We start from the raw sequence: 21,630 nt of genomic DNA, 5'->3' as shown, positions 1-21,630 counted from the left end.
AAAAGCAAAATGTTGGGGCCACAGAGTGACTCAGAACTAAACTGCAAATACAGGGGAGTGAGAGGGTTGGGTTGGTGAACCTTCTTAAATAATACACTTATTTATTTTCACACAGTGCTGGGCAAGCCTTTCCTAGTGTCTAGAGGGAAGGATAAGGTTTAAATGAAAAGTGCTTTGAGCTCCTTGGCTGGAAGATGCTACAGAAGGGCAAAAAGATTTTAGTACTGTAAGTGGATGAAAGCCAATGCAGTCTCTTTGGCCTCATGTGGGTATCCACCAGTCCCAGGTGGCGTGGATGAGCTCTGCTCATCAGACTTTTTGCAAGCTTGATGGGGTAGCGCATGGAGCTGTTTATTCATGCCATGTTCCAGCGCGGCCAGGCTTGCGTCATCTACTGCAGCTGAACAACAGAGTCAGAGGGCCTTGACGCGAACAGAGTGATCATTCTGGAGAGTAGCATTTCCAGGTTACAGTGAGCTCTGGAAACTGGGCACCGTTTCCACACCACACTTTATGCAGGACAGCCCTCTGAGTGATAAGTGGCCTGCCCTGCAATAGCCTGAGGAGTGTGGAACAAAACAGATATCCATTGCCAGCAAATAGTAAAGTGCACAGGCCTGCTCATGGCTTTTCCCCAACCCAAGTAGTCACCCTCTACTGATGTGAGGAGGCTGGCAACGTGCAGGATGGTATCACTCCAGATATCCAGACTGAGGTGCTGGGGAGGGAACCCAGTCACTGGAGTCACAGCTGTTCCTCTTTTCCCAGGATGGTCCTTTCTGAAATGTATTTGAAACTCGTGCTCTAGCAGAAGGCACTCAGGACAGAAAACTTTGTCCTAAGTAGAGATAAGCCTGACCCAGAACCCCAGATCTAAATACTGCCACACTTCGGGCTCCAATCACATCTCTAGTTACAACCTCCTCTGATCCAGTAGATGCAAAGTAAGGAGCAGATTATGACTTAGGGATCTGGAGCCAGCGGAGCTTGAACTCAGCACTGAGCAGAAGCTGAGCAGCAGGGCATGGCTAGTTGCTGCCGGCCACTCCTAGGGGTGGTATGTGCTGCCTTATATGAGAGGATGATCAAGGATTCAGGAGTGTGAGGAAACCTGGTGGGGCACTGGAAGGTGGAGTCCCTCCACAGAGGTGCAAGCCTAGCAGGAAGCAGGGCCAGCCTCATGGGTGGGCAATGCCGGCAACAGCTCAGAGCACTGTGACCAGGGGCACTATAGTCAAGAGCTGTGTTTCTCAAACCGGTGGGGTCCCAACCCAAAAGGGGGTCACAAGGCTATCGTAGGGGGTCAGTCGGGAGAGTGGCAGCTGGGCACCCAGCTCTGAAGGCAGCACTGCTGCCAGCAGCAGCAGCAGCGCAGAAGTAAGGGTGGCATGATATTGTAAAGATGGCACCAAAATACAAGCTTGCCCAGGGTGCCGTTTCCCCTAAAGCTAGGCCTGGAAGGAAGTCTTGTTTACAGAATGAGCTGCTGAAGTTATTGGAGATCCTGATGTCTGGGTGACGGTGGGCTCCTTGTTGCCTGCAGTTCCATTCACAGTGCCTACCCAATTAGCTTCATCTTCCCCTGGAATTGCTGCACTCCAGGCTGATGTTCTGTGGGTAAAGTAGTGGGGGGAAGGAGCATATGCAGCAATGGAAACCCACCCAAAAGGACGGGCTTCCATTGCTCTTCTCTGGTTTGCACTGAACTATAAAAAGCGGCTGCCTTTTAGTCCGGTTAGAATTGCAGTGGCTTAGTTTCCAGAGGAAGGAATGGCTGCAATGTGGGGGAGAGCTCTCCACTTGCCTTGGAAACCAACAGCTGGGCTGATACAATATTTCTCACCCCCTCACCCTCTCCACACGCCCTTCTGCAGGGCTGCATTTTAGTAGAGGCTGGGATTCCTTCAGCAGAATTTTAGGCAGCAGATCAAGTATGATCCAGGGTCCCTCCCACCAAGCCAGTGCCTCCTTGTTCCTGTGGTGAGATGAAGTCAACTTTAGCCCTGGTGCATTTCTGTTGGCATCAATGGATTTACACCAGGAGGAATTTGGCCCGAGAGCTGGAATTTTAGAGAAGCCAAAAAGTCAGGAAAGAGCAAGTAATGGCAAGAAGCAATGGGTCCACGAGGGCTGTATCCATAGCTGTCTAACACAATGCTCAGATTAGTTGCTTGTGCTGGCCTGTCTCTTGTTAAACTAAATGGCCCCCTCCCTACACCACTCATGGCTTGTTGCTAAAGGCTCAAAAACAGGAACTTGTCAACAAGGGAGATCAGTGCAAACACACGCGTGCACACTCAGAGCATTATTACACAAATCACAAGAGTTTTCAAGTTCCACTGCTCAGGAGCTTACAGGAGGGAGCAGGAAAGCTGGACCCTTCCCTGGGGACAAGAGTTTTCCCACACACCCTCACTTGCAAAGCATTTGGTTCACCTGGAGCATGAAATCCAGTAAGGCTAAGGGCCAGAGAAGCACTAAGCAGGGACAAGGGGCAGAGCATGTGTGACATGGAAGCAGCACTGGATGTGGCTAGAGGGCAGAACATAGGCAATGCAGGGGGGACAGGCAATGCAGGGGGGACATGACTTTTCTATCCAGGGTGAAGGACCCAGCAGTTAGGAAAGGGGAGCCCCAGGACACATCTGAAGTTTCTCTCCAGTCACTGATGCTCCTTCCAGAAACCACACAAAGCATGGAGGGCTCCCAGAGCCTGCAGCTGATAAACAGAAGGGCAGCAGGACGTTTAGATTAGCACAGAGCAGCCCGGGTGCCAATGGCAATTTATTGTAAACATGAAAGGAGAGAGTGCAATTGCTGCTGAAGTTACCATAGAAGGCACCTAGGAGAGAGAAGCAGCAAAGCAGAGCTCAGCACAGGCAGACCTCAGCCCCTACTTGGAGAGTCACAGCTGGTATACACTGAAGAGTTACATCGGCATAGCTATGTCTCGCAGTTAAACAGCCCTTAGCACAAGCCCCATAATGAGTCTGAGTCGGCTGGCCTGTGCCAGCCATGGCTGTCTAATTGCAGTGTAGACAGACCCTCAGAGTGCCCAACTGGAAACTCATCTTACTAGGGAACCCGCTTAGTAGGGAAATGCTGGCATTTCACAGACATATTCAGCCACATTTTTAAGGGGCCACTGATTTTGAATGTCTGTTTGGAGATGCCTGAGAATCAGGCCTTGGGTGTCTCAAGTTGCACACTCAGGATCAGTGGCCTCTTTTGGAGGCTGTGTGTATCAGCCCTTTAATTCCTTCAGTCCATTAGTTCGTTAATCTGCTGGTCACAGGAGTGCAAATGTTAACACCCAGCAAAGGGGATACAGGACTCCACTGAAATCCTCTGAAGTGAGGATGGGGAAAATTAACTCCTTTTTTTAAAATTCAAGCTGTGGCTTCACAAGCCCAAATAAAATGGCCACATACAAGGGGTTACAAGCACAGTACTGTGTCAGCTGCATACACCACAACCCCTTCCTTTCCCGTGACGTTAGGATTAGCCCCATTGCACAGGTGGGAAAACTGAGGCACGGAGAGGCAACATGACTCTTCCCCCAATTCCCAGAGGAAGTCAGTGGCAGAGCTTTCTGTAGTCTGATTCCCAGTTCCCTGATCTGACTCCCTAGACAGACACATGGTCCAAGTGGCCAAGGAATGACCCTTGAGCACCATTCTCAGTACTGTCCTGAGCACCACACACCCAGCAAGGCTACCTCACCTGAGAGAGCACCCCGCCCCAGCTGTGAGAAGTAGTCCCAGCTCCTTTGCTGACTAGGACAGGTCCCTATGCCAGATGGCTGTGCAGCAGATAGGGTGACCTGAGTTAGTTAATGAAGGAGAGGGCTGTCAGCCTTCCCCCCAAGCCCCATCCTTCACGGTGGATAGGCAGTCAGCTCTGAACACTGAGCAACCTTGCAATGAAAAATAATAATAAATCCCAACACAAGTTTCCTCTGAGGAGACACCACCCATCCTTTTACATAAAGGGAAGGGAAACACTTGACCCTCAGAAGATTTGTCTGCTGCTAATGCAGGGCTCAATCCAGCTCAGAGCATTCCCACTTTTCACAGCAGAAGTGACCCCTTTGGGAGGCTCATTCTCCTAGTCTCTCCTTCATCCCACTGGCCCTGTACCAATGCTCTACAAAATGCTAACAGTGCTTACATTGGAGTCATCTTGCCTTTCTGGTCCAGGGATGCTCCTCCCAGATCTGAAAGTTGGGATCTTCATCACAAGTTGCTGGGTCAAGCAGGTTTATTTATAACTACAAATCAAAGCCATGTAGCTAAATGAGATTGGCTCCAGAGACAGATGCAGGAATGCATATACATAGAGGAGGTATGTATAGCACTTCCAGAAAGGAGCAACAACACTCCCATCTGAGAGCTACCCCTGCGGGTATCCTGGGTTAGGAAGCACCTTCCACAGATGGTCTCAGATGGCACTTCCCTCCTGGGCTGATTCACTCAATGCAGAAACACAATCCTATATTACACTTGAATGCAATTATTTTTCTTACTGTTCTTATTCATCCCTTAAAATTCTTAAAACATTTAAAAACAAAACAAAAAAAGCTAGGCTACTTTCCATCATTAATTTCTCCCAGTTTGGACAGTGAAACATGGACCCTATAGTCACTAACTTTTGTTTCTAGTCAAGGTTGCTCTCAGCTTCTCCAGCACTAGAAGGATACTGTGATATTTGTGTTGCTGACACTAAAGGGGAAGGGTTATTAGTTAGAGCTGCTGGCTCTGTAATTTCCAAGAAGTTTCAAGGAAACATCTCTATTGATCTTAGGTTTTTGTTAAAAATACATACAGAGCTTGGGCCAAATCTTGAAGCCCTGCTCAGGCAAGAAATCCCTATTGACTGCAATGAAGATATTGTCTGAGTAACGCCGGATTTAAATCAGTTTAAAGAGCCTGAGGATTTGGCCCCGTTAGTCTGGGGATACATTGGGCCCCAACAGCCTCCCTGTAAATGGCTAAGCCGAGAAGGGGAGCCGGTTTACAACCCACCGCGCAGTGAGAATGTAAAGCCCAATCCTCCAGCACGGTCACGCAGCTCTTGATCCGCGAGCAGCCCCCCCGACCCCAGCGGGGCCACCCCCGCCAGCGAACGCCAACGCCCAGAGCACAACGCGCGTCGGCGCAGCGCCCCAGCCAGCACCGGGCCAAACAGCCCATCGCGGAAGGCTCCGCCGCTGGGATTAGCGGGGCAGCACAAAGCACGTGTCTAGGGGCGCAAGGCCATTGGGTGCCCAGGTGCCAGGCAGCGCCACCTGGCCGCAAGGACACTGCTCGGGTTTCCCAGCCGTGCCTGGGTCCCTCGGAAGCGCCTTAGCGACGGGAGACAAAGACACCGGGGCGGCTGCCGTGCCAAGCGCTCCAGCCCCCCTGCGGTAACAGCCTCCCCCACAGCGCTCTGGCTGCAACCCCTGCGGCCAGCCCGGGCGGGCGCTTGCTGCTGCCCCAAACACGCACGAGGTCCCCTGGGACGGGACCCAGCCTCTCAGCAGACCCTGGCGAGTCCCGCAAGCCGGGTGCTCCCGCACACAATGGGCGGCCGCCCCCCGCGGAGAGCAGCGGTGGGTGTGGCAAGGCCCTTTCGGGCCAGGGGGTCGGACCCTGTGCTGGGTGGTTATGTCCTGGGCCTGCCCCTAAGTCCCGGGGGTTCTGCCCGGACTGGGCAGCCCCGGGGCCGCAGGAGCGGTGCCGGGCGCACGCCGCGCTCAAAGCGAGGAGCGGGCAGCAGTCCCCAGCGCCGCGATCCCGCCGGCGGCTGGGCGCTAGGGACCGGAGCTGTTCCCGGGAGAACCCACCGCAGCGCCCAGACGGGGCACCTGCTCCCCGGCCCGGCCTGACAGAGCCAGTGCCCGCAGCCCCCCGGCCCGGGCTAACGCACCCAGCCCGTGCGGGGCAGCACGGCCCCAGCGCCCGGGCGCAGCCCCGAGCGAGCCGCGCTTACCACTCAGCCTGTCCATGCTGCCGGCGGGTGCACGGGCGCGAGGCGGCAGCGAGGGGTGCAGGGTCCCGACCTGGAGCCCCCGGTGTCCGGCCAGAGGATGCGCCTGTCTCGCCTGGCACAGAGACGTCAACCTTTAAACCAGCTGCCCCGCCCGCCCTGCGCTTCCCCGGCTGGGTGCGGGGTCTTAGCGCCCGCCCAGCCCGGCCGCCGCACCAGCGGCACGGCCCTGCGCTAGGCGCAGCGGGGAGGACACCTCTGCCGCCTCCTGCCCCTCCTCCCCCCCACATCTCCCCAGCCAGCCCCCGCCCAGCCACCTCTCCGGCCCCCATATTCCCCCAGCCAGACCCCACCCCACCCACTGCTCCTGCCCCCAGCCAACTCCCCCACCCCAGCCACCTCTCTGGCCCCCACATTCCCCCACCCCACCAACTGCTCCTGCCCCCCAGCCACCTCTCCGGCCCCCACCTTCTCCCCATCCAGCCCCCACTCCAGCCACCTCTCCTGCCCTCCCCATCCAGCCCTCACCTCTCCACTGCTCCTGCCCACCTCTCTTGCCCCCCACAGCCAGTCCCACACCCTCCCATGCTTCTGCCTCCCAAGGTCCACCCCACAGCCACACCTTCCACCCACACACCTCTCCTGCTCCCCCACAGCCAGCGCCTCACTCCACCCACACACTCCCCAAGCGCTTCCACCCCCCTGCAGTAACAGCCTCCCCACAGCGCTCTGGCTTCAATCCCTGCTGCCAGCCCAGGCGGGCACTTGCTGCTGCCCCAAACACCGAGCCCCTCACCCCAGCCACCCAGCTCTCCTGTTCCCCTCTCTGAGCCAGCAGCACCTCACCCACCCCAATCCCTCAGCCTCTCACCGAGATCCCTAGGCACCGTGCTGCAACAGCCTGTTCCACCATACACACACCAGCTTTTCTCTCCCTCCCCAATACCTGTCCACCGGCAAAGCTCAAATGTGGTGGGGCACTGAGCAAGCCAAGAGGAACACAAGCAAGCCGCAGATCACGCAGAGCTGAACAACGGGGGATACTTTTAACAAAAATACAACTCTTGCTTCCTGAGTCAGCACTTTTACTGTACATAGCCTGCCTTATTGGAAATCCTGGGGTGAGTGCAAGTCTGTGTGGGGTGGAGGAAAGCTGAGTCTAAAATGAGGGGCAGTGATCAGGATGTTCTCCCCCTGCCCTTACACTAACCCCTCCCCATACTCCCCCTTACTCATTTCCATAATGATAGGAGCAAGGCTCTCCTAGCCTGAGAAATAGGCCAGCTTTCAGTTTCCTCCCAGGTGAAACCCTAATCATTCTCCTTTCCTGCTGCTGTGCTTCTGTAACTCCCAAGCTGCTCTTCCTTTCAGGGTTCTGGGGTGTTTCCCTTGTACTCTGGATCTTGCATCACAGCTGGGGTGACAGACGATACCTCACATGGCAGGCAGCATCTGGAGTAGCAGAATTCCCATAAGTACACAGTCTGTGTGGGAGTGAAGCCCGAGAAGTTCATCCTGATCTGGGCTGGGAATTCGTCACCTGCTTATCTTCTGCTGGCTTTACAGGATGGATCAGCGTAGGGCATGTTGTTGATAATCACTGGGACTGAACAGACACACCTGGCAGTGCTCCTAGAATGCTTTTGTGAGGTTCAAGGGTGCAAGGGGTAGAGGTCAGCCACCAGCCAGTAACATTGACGCTTCTGGGCTCCAACCTGCGCAGACAAAGGGACTGGCATGTTGTGAGTCCACCACACCCAGGTGTGTGTTTGGGAAAGATGGATTTGCACTGTTGTCTACCCAGAATAGATGAACATGGACAGTGTCAGTGGAAACTCCCCCCACAACACTGCCTTCCCTACGTTTCAAAGTCGTTCTGGAAATACCAGCTCTATCCAGAGAAGTTCAGACTCTCAGGTCTGCTGGTATCTCAGCCCCTCTGCTGAGATTGTAAACATGGGGGCCAGTTAGTGTTTCTCCTGGCAGTCATTTCCATGATGTGCACATTTGTCTGCAGAGAACTCCCAGACTTGTGTCACGGGACCTTTCAGATCCTTGTGACTTTTAGGCACTACCACTCCCAGACCAGAGCTGAATGAGTGATACAGAGGCAAATAGCTCCATAGCCCATTAGCACCCCCAAGAGCCAACTATTCCCCAGAGGAGCCAGCTGTCTTCCCAGACACGCTCCCTCCCCAACCCCATTCGGGAACCCAGATTACTTTCTTTTCTCAGAGCACATTGGGTTTGCTGCAGCTAAACTGCAAATAGATCTTTTCCTCCAATTCAAATTCTGGTTAGTGGTGGAGGGCACACTCAGGCCACAGCTTTCAAAGCAACTATAGAAATGGCCAGCTGGGCCCAGACAGGCTTGTGGTTGTGGCCTGCAAAGCACTAAAATTAGCAGATTAGAACCAGCCAGAACAATGGTCTTCATGGAAAAGTTTTAATGCCCCCACCTCACCCTTCTCCTTGTGGTGAGCTCCTGGGGGAGCAGAGCATAAGGCAAACACTGCTCGCTGCAGGGATTGGCTCCTTCTTAGAATTCAGTAGGCTGCCTCGCTGGAGAATAGATCTGGTGGGATGGGAATACAGCCTGTACTACAGACATGGTGGACACCAAACACAAAGGTGACAAGGAGACAGCCCTGTCTGCTGCCCCCTTAAGGCATATACAGGAACAGCACACGTCTGCTAGTAGCGTATTCCGCCAGCCAAGGAAATTGCTCCCAGTGCTGTTTGGTAAATCTTCTTGCAGCCCTGCCAGGCCTTTTGCACCTTCCTTGCTTTTTGAGAGCAGCTGCCTCCATTTGTCCTTTGTACTTTCATTATGTTTTGACCTTTCCTGTCAACCTCTCATGGGCCCAACAGGAGTTTTGCCTTTGATTTCAGTGGGAGCTGGTTTGGCCCAACAGTATTCACACATAGTTTGTTGCTGGGGTTAGGTAAGTGAAGGAAGGTGCTTTGCCTCCATCATTGTGGGCCCTTTGGCATGCTGGCTAAAATCTATGTCTCCCCCGCTGAGGCTTCTGTTCCCAACTTACCCTAAAGACAAAGGCCTGTGTGGGAGAATAGGGCCCTTTGTCTCCCCTGCCACAGAGTGAGGAGCAGGAATACCAAGGCCAGAGGGCTCATGCTGTATGCACTACAATGACAATGCAGTGGGACAAACTACACGAACAGGGTGGCAGGGTGCTGGGCTTCAGCTTTTCCCTTTTGCCCCTCCTCCTGAAGGGCCACGCAGAGGCACCCCACAGGGCAGCTGCCCCAGGGCACACTACATAGGTACAATATTAATAAATGGAAACATCCAACCCCAGCACCTAACAGATGGCAGTCCTGCATCTTTCCTAAACGATCCTGCACTTCAACTGAGTCTGAAACGAAACTCAGCAATCACAGCTGCAAACGTCTTCCTCTTTGACAGGTTCATGGGGAGGATGTTTCCTGGTAGGTTCCCCCTGGAAGATCACAAACTTGGAGGGAAAGCCCTGCCTCCCCACATAAAACAGTTTACTACTGTGCCCCCAAAATATATACCAAAATTACCTGCCAGGAGCAGGGATCAGCAATTATATTCTGCCAGCGTGAACTAGTGGACTGATCACAGGGCTGGGAGCCAGGGATTTCTAAAACTGGCTCTGTCTGATACACTGCAATAAGTCACTTAACCACTCTGTGCCTCAGTTTCTCCACCTGCACCACAGAGATAAACACACCTCTCCCACCAGGGGGATGTGAAGAATATTTAGTTAATATTTACAAAGTGTTTTGAAAATGAAAAGTGCTTTGTGAGTGCTAAGTATCCTTATGATTTGAAGCTCTGAAACCTCTAGGGATTATCACGGGAGTTGCTGCTGGAGACTGAGGTTTCTCATAGCCCCAAATAGCTGAGCTTGATTTAGGGAGATGCAGTTTTATGTGGGTGAAATCATTATAAATACAATTGGCTGCACTTACTGCTGTGCTAAAGTAGACAGAAGCAATTACCAGCACAATATTACACTCTTCACTTCATTCCACAGCCCATTCCATGCTGAGGTAAAGCTTAAAGACCCATTGCTGCTTGCTGAAGACATATTTTCTTCCTGCTGCTCCAGTCTCATGGTGCCAGCCAGGGGGATATGCAATGGTGCCATGTACCAGCACAGCAGGGCAATGGGCCAGAGTGGGTAGTTCCCCTATCGCACATTGGGAATCTGATGCCAGTTCTTTGTGTATTGAGTTTGGTGGCCTCAGCCTAGAAAGTAACATGAGGCAAATGCAGCACAATCAGCAGTAAGAGGCTGGTTCTCTCTGGGGAGAATTCAGCATTCACCTGAGGATGGCCTCGGTGATGGTGCTCACCTGATGAAGGGGATGAAACCCAGCAGATGACAGAAACCAGCATGGAAAATTCCCAATACAGGTTTTAAAGATAATCACTGATAATCAAAGAGCTGGAACAGGCCCATTAGGCCATGGAGTCCTTTCCCTTTGCAAGAGCAGAACATTAGCCTCCACTCCCATAACAGAGAACATAACAACTGATATGACACTGGAGTGTGAGCTTGCTTTGCTGGGCATGGACTGGGGAGCATGGGGTGGGCACTCCTGGGACCTGCCTGAACATTCACTCAAGAGACCAAACAGGAAATCAGAGAAACATACAAGACAACAGGCAAATGGATTTCTGTTGAAATAGCATATTAGTAAAAACACCAAACAAGCAACAAAACTCTACAATTTCCCCCAGAGTTATAGAGAGTCCTTGCAAATGTCTTTATTACCTCCCTCCAAGTGGCTGCTCTAGCAATTTGATCTGGGACAGGGGACGTTACTAATGGCTGAGAATCAGGAAAACTCCAGCAGATAAAATAAAAAGGGGAGATGCAGCTGATTCAGTTTCTAACAACAGTCTAACATGCCTCCTTCCCCCTTTTCCTACAGCTCTCAACCAGCTACTTACACACCCGCTTAAAATCTCATGAGTAGACTCCAAACAGACCCAAACCAGCTGCTGCTACTTCAGGACAATTCCTAACCAGAGAGATGGGGCCTAAGCTACAGAGTTCAAAGAGTAGCATCCCAACTCCCCCAAAGTCCAGGCCTGGATGGATCTGGGATCTTGATTCAGGCCCACTTCAAATCCTTACAGCCACAAAACCCCTCAGCAGAGGTGCTGTTAGGGACATATCCACCCCTGATCTTGGGCTTTATGCATTACACTTTGTAAACGGCTTGGATCTGTTACTCTGATGTAAAATTACTAACAGTGGCTTTGGATGTGGGGAGGGGGAGCTCTGATGAGGACAAACCACCGTTCTGTTACTTGCAGGAGAAGAAATTTGCAGGTATGGGTGGAAGGAGCCTGGAGCAGCTGGAAAGGAGTAGACTAACACGGCTGCTACTCTGGAGCAGCTGGGACACTGTGGTTTGGAAATATGAAGGTTGGGAAACCTATTTCATAGCACAGTACTGACAGAATGACTCCTGTGATCAATGTCAAATCACTCTGCCATGGCCTGTTATTAAAGAACCACCACCAGTACCAGGGAAACTAGTGACAAATACTCCACCCAGAAACAGTTCTGCTTCTACTGCCTATATTTCCTTTCCCCTGTGCTTTAATTCCCAGGGACTGTTTTCAGGCCGTGGGGGAACATGTCTCTTGGAAGCCTCTGTTGCTGCTTATTTACTATTCCTCCCTCTGAAGTCATAATCATCTGCTTGTGACATCCCAGCTGGCTCTGTGGAGAGACATGTGATCTCACAAGCAGATAAGTACTTTTGTGGAGGGGAAAGGAATAAGCCACAGAGGAATGTAAGACCCTGATGGGATGAGATCCTGTTTGCAAATGTCCCCAGTAATTAAACAAAGAACAGGGGAAGGGAGATGCTGGGAAGACAGGGTCTCTCAGGAGGATTGTCCCCCTGAAGAAGGCTTTGCAGAGTTTACCATGTCAGGCTGGTGGCCCTTTAGATAGGACAGGGGGATGGTAGCCTCATCAGTGAGCCCTCTGGAGCGAGAGGTAGCACATGTTCCAGTCTCTCAGCTCTGGGCCCTGGAAGTGTTGCAGATGACACAGATCTGACACATCTTGTAATGTTAGGTTTCAGAGTAGCAGCCATGTTAGTCTGTATCCGTAAAAAGAAAAGGAGGACTTGTGGCACCTTAGAGACTAACAAATTTATTTGAACATAAGCTTTCGTGAGGTACAGCTCACTTCATCGGATGCATTCAGTGGAAAATACAGTGGGGAGATTTTATATACACAGAGAACATGAAACAATGGGTGTTACCATACAGACTGTAACCAGAGTGATCAGGTAAGGTGAGCTATTACCAGCAGGAGAGCGGGGGGGGATCTTTTGTAGACAGCTCCCCAACCTGAAGCAAATATTCACCAGCAACCACACACCACACAACAAAAACACTAACGCAGGAACCTATCCTTGCAACAAAGCCTGTTGCCAACTGTGTCCACATATCTATTCAGGGGACACCATCATAGGGCCTAATCACATCAGCCACACTATCAGAGGCTCGTTCACCTGCACATCTACCAATGTGATATATGCCATCATGTGCCAGCAATGCCCCTCTGCCATGTACATTGGCCAAACTGGACAGTCTCTACGTAAAAGAATAAATGGACACAAATCAGTCGTCAAGAATTATAACATTCAAAAACCAGTCGGAGAACACTTCCATCTCTTTGGTCACTCAATTACAGACCTAACCCTTCAAAAACAGACTCCAACGAGAGACTGCTGAATTGGAATTAATTTGCAAACTGGATACAATTAACTTAGGCTTGAATAAAACTATTTCCCCATGTTTATTTCCCCCCCCCCCCCACTCTTCCTCAGACGTTCTTGTCAACTGCTGGAAATGGCCCAAGTTGATTATCACTACAAAAAGTTCCCTCCACCCCCCTCTCCTGCTGGTAATAGCTCACCTTACCTGATCACTGTCGTTACAGTCTTCAGAGTAACAGCCATGTTAGTCTGTATTCGCAAAAAGAAAAGGAGTACTTGTGGCACCTTAGAGACTAACCAATTTATTTGAGCATAAGCTTTCGTGAGCTACAGCTCACTTCACCCATTGTTTCATGTTCTCTGTGAATATAAAATCTCCCCACTGTATTTTCCACTGCATGCATCCGATGAAGTGAGCTGTAGCTCCCGAAAGCTTATGCTCAGATAAATTTGTTAGTCTCTAAGGTGCCACAAGTCCTCCTGTTCTTTTTACATCTTGTAACGATTCCCTGTGATTTGCATCAGCAATGCCCTGCAGGGTTTGGCTGTCCCTGAGCTCCAGTGCAGGGGTATTCTCCCCTGGCAGCTGGGGATGGGAGAGCAGGAGAGGGAGAGAACAAAATTGAGGCGCTGCCAAATTGGGGTGAGGGGCCATGTCATTTCTACCAGGTGCCAACACAGATGGCATCTAGGGAGGGAGTCTATGTTAGCAAGGGGTGGGGTGGGCCAGGCCAACTCCATTCACTTTCCTCTTTCAGTTCAAGCCCAGCGGGTAGGACTGATGAAGGGGGAGGGAGACTGCAGCCCCCTCCCCCAAGCACTGAGAAGAGGGGCAGTTTAAGTATACCAGGAACCATCCTACTATCAATGGCTGAATCAGATGGCAGGGCCCCGCCTGCTGGGAACCCTGGTGTGAGGGAGGGAACCTCTTCCTCCGGCTCCTGAAGGCGCCTGGCCAGGCTGTGCAGCATGAGTGATACCAGGCCAGGAGCCCAGGGTGTGAAGGGGCAAGGGAGGGAAAAGGGCCAGTCTTTTACTGAACATGTGTTGCAGATACCCCCTCCTCCACTGGCCTGGGATTTCCAGCCACTGCAGGTGAAGGTGGGTGTCTGAGATGGCCTGAAACTCCAGAAGGTTCAATACACAAACAGTCTCACACCCCGCCCCCAATCGTATTAGAATAAAAAAAGAACATAAAGGAAACAAAGAGCATAAAAATATCTGAGAGACTTCAATTTGCTCTAAGGAGTTCCAAAGAGAGTGGCCGTTCCTCCTATTGTACAATAGAGAGAGTTATACAGAGCTTCAATATAGAGATCTTTCTATACATATATATATATATTTATAGGTATGTATATATTTATAGTGCATTGCGTTTAAAACAGCCGTGCCTGCTTCTTCAGCTCGTTCCTCTTCCACAGGGCCAGGCGGTCGAACTCCGCAATGGTCATGCTGAAGATCTGATAGAACTCGTCCTGTGACAGGTGGCGCTGTGGGGACAGCAGAGAGGGGCATGAGGCTGGGTGTATGGGCCTGTGACAACACGAGGCAGTGCGGCTGCCATGGCTCATAACTGAGAGGGCCTGTGCAGATGCCATTGTGACTCTGCGTGAGCATACGCAAGCGACTGCCTCTGTATATGTGTGCGGGTCTGTGTGTGCACGCATGTCATTGTGACTATCCAAGTGTTACTGTGTGCAGCTGTGTGTGTATCTGTGTATGTGCAATTGTAAGTGTGACCAGATGCAATTGTGGCATGAGCACACACAAATGCCTGTGAGTGTGCGATTGCGGCTGTGTGTGTGCCTGATGTGTGTGAGCATGTGTCGGAGTGTGATTGTGTGTGAGTATCTGTGACTGTGGCTGGGTGTGAGCATGACCACATGCCAGCGTGTGCATAAGTGACCCCCTTCCTCAGCCTGCGGCTGGGACACAGATTTGCACTGCCAGTGCTGAACCCCGAACACCGCGCTGGTGACCTCTGACCCTCACCCAGCACTGGGGCTTTTGTTGGCTCAGGCAGCCAGCCCCCCACAATGGGTCAGTGACCTTCTAACCTGAGCTTTTCAAAGGAGGAAAGCTTGGGAAAGAGCCGGCAGGGGGATTCCCCTCTGAATTGTCCCAGAACTCGATGGGGTGGGGAGGAGTGATAGCATTGGTGTGATGCTGCGCTCAACAGGTGATGTCCATGCAGACAGCATTAACCCCTGCTCCATCTGCAGGGACCTTAGGTCTGAAACACCTCAGGTCTCCATGCTGGGAGATGACATCTAACAGGCAGGAGGGCAGCTACCCTTGCTCCATTCGGACCTCCTGCCCCAGCCCTAGCTGCACTGGGGGAGGAGGGAGACAGTGTCAGAAGGGAGTGTCCCAGTGATATTTCTCCCCAGCAGGGAAGGCTTTGCTTACCTCTAACCGAGTCCTGTCCACATCCTTGGGCAGCTGGTTCCTCCCCCTGGTGGTCACCATGAGCAGCTCATAGGGGTATATCTGCAGAGATAGATGAAGAAATGTGGATAGGCTCTCTGAGCTGAGGGAACCCACAGCAACAACCCAGCGTCTAGTCCTTGGGTCTGTTCTGTTTGGCTCAGGGGTGGTGATTCTCAGGGGCCCAACTCTCACGGCAGAATGGAACTCAAGCTGATACTGCAAGGCAGGGGAGTTGCTCTGATGGAGAGGCTGCCCTGAGGGGCGACACTAACCCAGCTCCCTGTCTGCCCATCTCCAGGCTGACGGCGAAGACCGCTTGGCTTGTCACAGAATGGTTCCAAAACTTTTTACTCAGGCAACTCACCAACTGCATTTTGTCTTTTTTTGCAACCCACCATTACGTACGTGCACCCTCTGCCCTGGCACCTCAACCCTAACCCTGGCCAAGTGTAGAGGAATGGCCAGGGAATGAGCCTGCCCCGCATTCCCCCTGCAGCAGTGGCTCCTGTCCCATGAGGCTAGAACCGGCTCCCTGCTCTGGGTGTTGTGACCTGGCATGCAGGGTTGTAGCACTCGGGTTTGGTCCAGTTGGTGGTGCTACAATCCCATGGGCCAGGTTGCAACACCTGGAGCGGGGAACCAGGCCCAGCCCTGCGGGACTGGAGCCAACAATGTGGGGCGACTGCGGAACAGGCTCACAATCCATCTCCCCAACCCATCCAGGGTCTCCCCTCTGAACCAGGCTGGGAGAAATGTATGTTTGCCTAGGCCAGCGCCCAGTGATGCATTAACCTGGTTCTGGACATAGTGACCCAGCTAGAACCTTCTTGGGACTCACTGGTGGGTCAGGACCCACCGTTTGGGAAACACTGGTGTAGGCGATGACCTAACATCCTACCTAGCATCCCCTCTCCCCATCTAATAGGTTCAGCATCCACAGCTGGGTGGGAGCTGCTGCTGCTGAGCCCAGCACGACAGCTGTGGTCACCCACCTCATCAGTTCTTCCCCCAGCATGCAACTTTGCTGGGCAAAGCGTTTGGAGACACCCGCAACGTAAACCATGCTCAACTGCAGCCCATTCTGTTGGAGCTGATAATAGCAGGAGGGACAGGGTGGCTGGAATTGAGGGAAAGTGAAGCCAGGGCATGTCTGAGGGAAGGGAAGGTGTCTGGAAAGGCCTCAGTTCAAACATGGGCTCCGGAGACCAGCCCAGGACACAGGAGATGGAGGGACAATCCCCAAGGACCCTGCCCTGGTGGCATTCGGACATTAGATGGCATCACTGACTGGATGGCAGCTGTTCCCCTCTCCAAGGAGAGTTTTACCTTGTATTCTGTAGGGAGAGAAAGAGAAGGAAAGAGACAAGAAACGAGTCAGTCAGCAGCCTCTGAGCCTTCCCTTTGCCATCAGGCGAGAGCCCCGACTCCCCACAGGAGACATGGCCCCAGGTGTGTTCTCCCCTTGTCTGTCTTGCCTCTGGCAGCTGCTCCCAGGGGGCTGGCCTGAGGGTGGGGTTACAGTGTGCAGGCTGCTCTCTCTCACTCCCACAGCTCCTGCCTTCCCCACTGCCACTCTACACCTGGCATCTCACTCATGGTTTCTAACACAGCTCAGGAGGAACGGAGGCACCAGCAACACTGCGGACAGTTCAGCCCAGCTCCATTGAGAGTGCTGGTGAAGTCAGGGCCTGATCCTGCAGGGTGCTCAGGGCCCTTCTGCAGCATTGACTTCATGGGAGTAGAAGGTGCACAGCTGCCTGCAGCATGGTGGGGCCTATGAGAGACGCTACCAAGTGTTTTAGGCCCTAAAGGTACTTGTTGCTTTTCAGAGGTTTTTAAAAGGCTTTTCATAATAGGAGCCTGAGTCATCCCTGCTCTGGGGCTGCACTCAGCACTGGGCAGAGGAAAGTGGGGGCAGTGGTGGGTCTCCAACAACTAACCTGACCCTGCTGCTAATGGCCCCTAAGGAATAACCAGGGGGCAGTATTGTTCAATGAAGGGGATATGAAATGCCCCTCATATGCTCTATGTGCTGGGGGTGGCTCTCTGCCAGCCAGAGGGAAACTCGCTGTCATGAGAATTCCCTGGATGATAGGTCAACCACCATTGCAGCCCCTTGATGCAGAGATGAACTGGGCCCAATATTCATAGGAATAGTTTCATTACAGTACTTTTACATTGCAAAGGAAACAGTGCTATGGTTTAACTTTAACCGTTCCCCTGCTGGGTTTGTAACCCCAACACTGCAGGAATTTGCTAGGGAACGAGAACTGGAAAGAAAAACTAACTGGACAGTGACAAAGCAAGAAACTGATTAGCCTATTTTCATTCCCCAAGCTGGCAGAAATGCAAAAAGCAATAGCAGGAACAGTGACAAATCCACGGATTGTTCTTTCAGTTTTACAGTGTCAGGGGCCATCGGTAACACAGCTTTGAAATGCATCATTAGCAATGTGAGGGTGTCCCTGATCTGCTGCCACAGGGCCAGCTGGGGGCTCTAGGCAAGAGCACAAAACAGTGTTTCTTGTGCAGGACCTGCAGGCTGTCGTGTTCAGAGCTCACAGCTGACTCTGCTGCGCAGGATCTGGAGGAGACTATCTAGCAAGCGCTCACTCCCATAAGAGGGGCCATTCTAGGGCCTCAGCAGGATGGTGGTGTCCCTTTTAAGCACATTGCCACAGGCTCTAGCAGCACATACTGTAGGACTGCTCAGGCTTCCCAGGCACTGTGCCCTGCTTACCTCGCATCCCCCAGTTGACAGCGTTTGTGCTGTCATAGTGGAAGAGTTCAGCGCTGGGGGGCTGCAGGAGAAATGAGCACACAGAGGGGTCAGCACAAGGGGAGTCTAGATAAATACTCAGCCCTTCTATCGCACCTTCCATCTGGGGATCCCAAACCATTTTACAAATGTTCTAATTAATCCATCCCGAGGTAAGTGTCATTCCCCTCATTTTACAGATGGGGAAACGGAGGCACAGTGAGGTGAAATGACTTGCCCAAGATCACATAGTGAGTTAGTGGCAGAGTCAGGAATACCACCCAGCACTCCTGACTCCCAGACTGGGCATACAATCATAGGACCATTTCTAAAGTCCTTGTTGCCCAAAGTTACACAGCAAAGACGTCACTCTGGAAAACAAACACCTCCCGACACTCTGAAGCAGAGGTTCTGTTCCCCTGCATCTGAACTCTAGGAATCTGGAAGAGATTTTACTTTCAGGGTAGGGCACTTGCCACTCCTAGATTCCCGGAACTGGGTGAGGCTTTTCTGATCTCTAGTTTCTACTTGGATTCCACACAAAATACACCTGGGAATCTCTGGATGTGTCTTAGCAGAGGTTGCAGCGCCTGGAGGCAGGTGCTATGGCCAGGGTGCCTCTGTTCCAGGAATGTATGTACCTCCAGAAAGAACTCCCCCAATTCTGAGGATCCTGAACCCCAGACTGAGGATTCTGAACCCAGGCACAAAGAGGTTTCAATAGCCATGAGGATACTGCCCTAGAACTGCTCCCCCTCCCCATTCCACAGGAGGAATAGGTACCCCACCTGTGCAGCCACTCGCCCATGAGAAACACTCTGAAACACCGCCACCTAGTGGCAGGTCAGGGGTAGCCAGAGACACTCACCCTGTGCAGCCCGTTCCTTCTGTAGGCAGGGAGGGATGCAGATTTCGAAATGAGGGGATCTGAAAAGAGAAACAACAAACTGCATAATCCCAAGAGCAGGGACTTGTGCCTTAGAAACCCTCAGCTACTGAGCCAAGGCCAAGGCATCTGGTCCCCAAACACAGCTCAGGTTTAACTATGAAGAGGAAGGAGGACGCCTGCAGGGTCTAGCCCAGGTGACGACACTCCCTCATAGCCACAGCATTGGCAGGTGCATCAGAGAAAGGAGAGATGCAGTGCTGCAGATGGTCCCTTCTGCAGGCGAATGCAGGAGCCCATTGGATACCTTGCCTGGGGGGTGGGTTCCTCTGCACTTTATATTCCTGGGTCTACCCTTGCAGGCCCCTGTCCCAGTCACTTCCCTCCCAGCTGAGGGCTGGATACCCCTTGGGGTCCTTGGATTCTGCTCCCAGTGGCTGAGTGGGCTGTTTCCCTGGGGAGTGAGACACCAGGACAGAGACTCAGAGCGCTGAGTCACCTTGGGCCCATGTGGCAGGCTGGGAGGGGCCTCTCAGGACCTAGAAGACCTATATGCACTCTGCCCCTCCACCTGAGGTGACAGACACTAATGCAAGAGGCCTCCCACCCCCACTAGGAGCTGGGTACACAGGAATATCACCATGTTCCATGGGGGAAACAGACTCAGGCCGCCTACAATTTTAAGTCGACCCATTTTAGGCCAATGTAGGGCAATGCCCACCAACTCTCCTTCTGTTGGTGGTGCACGTCCTCACCAGGAGCACTTCCACTGACTGAAGAGGGGAAGTGTAGTGGGCAGACAGCCAGACTCTCAGCTCTGCACAGCTCCCCGCCAGGAGCCTAGTTGCCCCCTGGGGCTTCTCACCTTCCTACTCCCAGCTGGGAGCAGTGGGGAAGCCGCCCGGGGCTTCTTGCTTCCCGCGGGGAGATCCACATCCAGAGTCCAGTCAGCTGCCATGCTCCCAGTAGGGAGGGAGAAGCTGGGACCCTAGTGGGCAGCAGGGTTCCCAATAGGGACCTGTGTGGAGCTGAGAGCCCGGGGTCTCAGCCCACTACGCTTCCACTCTGCAATTGATGAAAGTGCTCCTGGTGAGGATATGCAGGACCAGCAGAAGCTTGGAGAGGAGGCCTGGCAGCAGGTGCAGCAAAGCCATGACATTGACAAGACAGCCAACAGCCCATGTAAGGAACTCAGCATCTGCACAGACCCTGTGTCACCCTAACTACACATAAGCCCTATGCCTCTTGTGGAGGTGGAGTTATGATGTTGATGTAGTAGGGCACTTACATCAGCTGTCTTATGTTGAACTAACTCTGTAGAGTAGAGCAAGTCTGAGAGAGAAGGGACTTACCCAAGATGACAGCAAATCAGCTGCAAAATAGAGACTGGAATCCCGGAGTTCTGACTTCCACTCCCATGCTCTTATGACCAGACCACACTCCTTTCTAAAGGAAAAGCCATCCTGGCCTCTCTGCCTGCAGTGGAAAACCCCCTCCCCACCCCACTTTCACAAGGCCTGCAGATGGAGGATCACAGAGTGGAAGGGAGGGGGAAGATATACATACCACTGTCAGCCAGGTAATGTGTCCGGGGAGCTGCAATGAGAGACAAAGCAGAAAGTCAGCACATCAGAGGCAGAAAGGCATTTACTGTGATAAAAAGCCCTACCAGGCAAGAGGATCTGGGTTTTCAGAGACCGGCATCCCTCACCTTGCTTCCATGGCCAAGGACAACCTCACTTCACAGCATTCTCTGCTTCTCCCAGCACTACCCCACCCTCCCTCCCACCGCTTTCATCTCTACAGCATTTACCCTTTCTCTTCACAGCACCTTCCAAGTGAGCATCTCAAAGTGCTTTATGAATATGGGTGAGCTGAGCCTTCCTGCCTGTTGTGGTAACTGGGCCTGCAGACTTACTCTATGAGCTCAGCTATAACAAGTGAGTGGAAGTTTATAAAAGGTCACAATGAGCTGTAACAACAGATCTTGATGGGAACAGGTATGCCAGGGAGACAGAAAGACTGAACAAGTCCACACACAAAGGCCTATTGATCTAACGCAAGGGCTGGGTTAAGCTCATGCGTGATAAACAAGAAAAGTGTGGAACCAGAAATCAGTGAACCAAAATTGGTGTGTCGGAAACTAGGCCTAATTGGTGGACAAAATGAAGGGATGGGCTATTCCACCCGTCACTCCCTTTTGGGGTCCTTAATGAAAGAGACACTGGGGGAAAATTAACTGCTGGAGAGAGCTTCACCATCATGGCTGCCAACCCCACCATATCCTGGACCTTCTTTGTCCTAATTCTGACAGATGTCCTGATCAGACTGGGCCAGAGACAGGGACCTAAATGACACTGCAACTTCCACCAGTTCCAGCCTAATTCCAAATATCACCTGGGATGTGAGATTTTCTCTCTCTTTCCTCCCTGGCATATGTCCTCTTCCTTGCCCATCTAATTTCCTTTCTTTCCTAACTCTCTCCTTTTTAGCTTCTGTCAGGCTTAGCTGGCCAAGACTATGGATTTTGCAACAATGCTGTAAGTCTGTGACCAGAAAGAGGCAGCTAAAAGCAATGCTCTAAACAGTGCAATGCTGGTACGAGTTTTCCAGGTCTCCGATTGGCTGATAAAACCATGTGATGGGCCTGTGTGTCTCCAGCAGAGAGGTTGCAGGTGAAAGTCAGAACCAGAGACAGAAGCTGCATTTTCCATCGTTGCTGTTCTTTTCTCTCCCCTTTTTGTGTTTATCTTGTTTTCTCTTCTCAGGAAATGGGACTGGACTTTAACAACAGCTCCAGCCCATCTCAACTAACTTCTTCTCTTTTACCTAAAAAGGACAGTTA

The 21,630-nt window shown here is 52.2% G+C and overlaps 2 protein-coding genes across 4 annotated transcripts in view; both read right to left on the bottom strand.

The window, feature by feature from the left end:
* Positions 1 to 6,059, bottom strand: part of AFAP1L1 (actin filament associated protein 1 like 1) — a 55,716-nt gene extending 49,657 nt beyond the window's left edge. For 2 of the 3 annotated variants that reach the window (XM_077824897.1, XM_077824899.1), the window contains exon 1: positions 5,974 to 6,056. In XM_077824897.1, the coding sequence (XP_077681023.1) occupies positions 5,974 to 5,989 (16 nt within the window). In that variant the 5' untranslated portion in view covers positions 5,990 to 6,056. Of the gene's footprint in view, positions 1 to 5,973 lie in introns of all 3 variants that reach the window. The other variant, XM_077824898.1, reaches the window with a different exon arrangement.
* Positions 6,060 to 13,942: 7,883 nt separating this feature from the next.
* ABLIM3 (actin binding LIM protein family member 3) overlaps positions 13,943 to 21,630 on the bottom strand; it is a 60,842-nt gene continuing 53,154 nt past the window's right edge. Inside the window, exons 17-22 of the mRNA XM_077824727.1 lie at positions 20,352 to 20,381; positions 18,768 to 18,826; positions 17,882 to 17,942; positions 16,468 to 16,475; positions 15,121 to 15,201; positions 13,943 to 14,201 (exon numbers count right to left, since the gene is read on the bottom strand). Coding sequence (XP_077680853.1) covers positions 14,088 to 14,201; positions 15,121 to 15,201; positions 16,468 to 16,475; positions 17,882 to 17,942; positions 18,768 to 18,826; positions 20,352 to 20,381 — 353 coding nt within the window. The 3' untranslated portion in view covers positions 13,943 to 14,087. The remainder of the gene's footprint in view (positions 14,202 to 15,120; positions 15,202 to 16,467; positions 16,476 to 17,881; positions 17,943 to 18,767; positions 18,827 to 20,351; positions 20,382 to 21,630) is intronic.

Source organism: Eretmochelys imbricata, chromosome 8 (assembly GCF_965152235.1).
Source record: "Eretmochelys imbricata isolate rEreImb1 chromosome 8, rEreImb1.hap1, whole genome shotgun sequence".
Classification (NCBI taxonomy): domain Eukaryota; kingdom Metazoa; phylum Chordata; order Testudines; family Cheloniidae; genus Eretmochelys; species Eretmochelys imbricata.
This window is presented reverse-complemented; position numbering and strand designations above follow the sequence as displayed.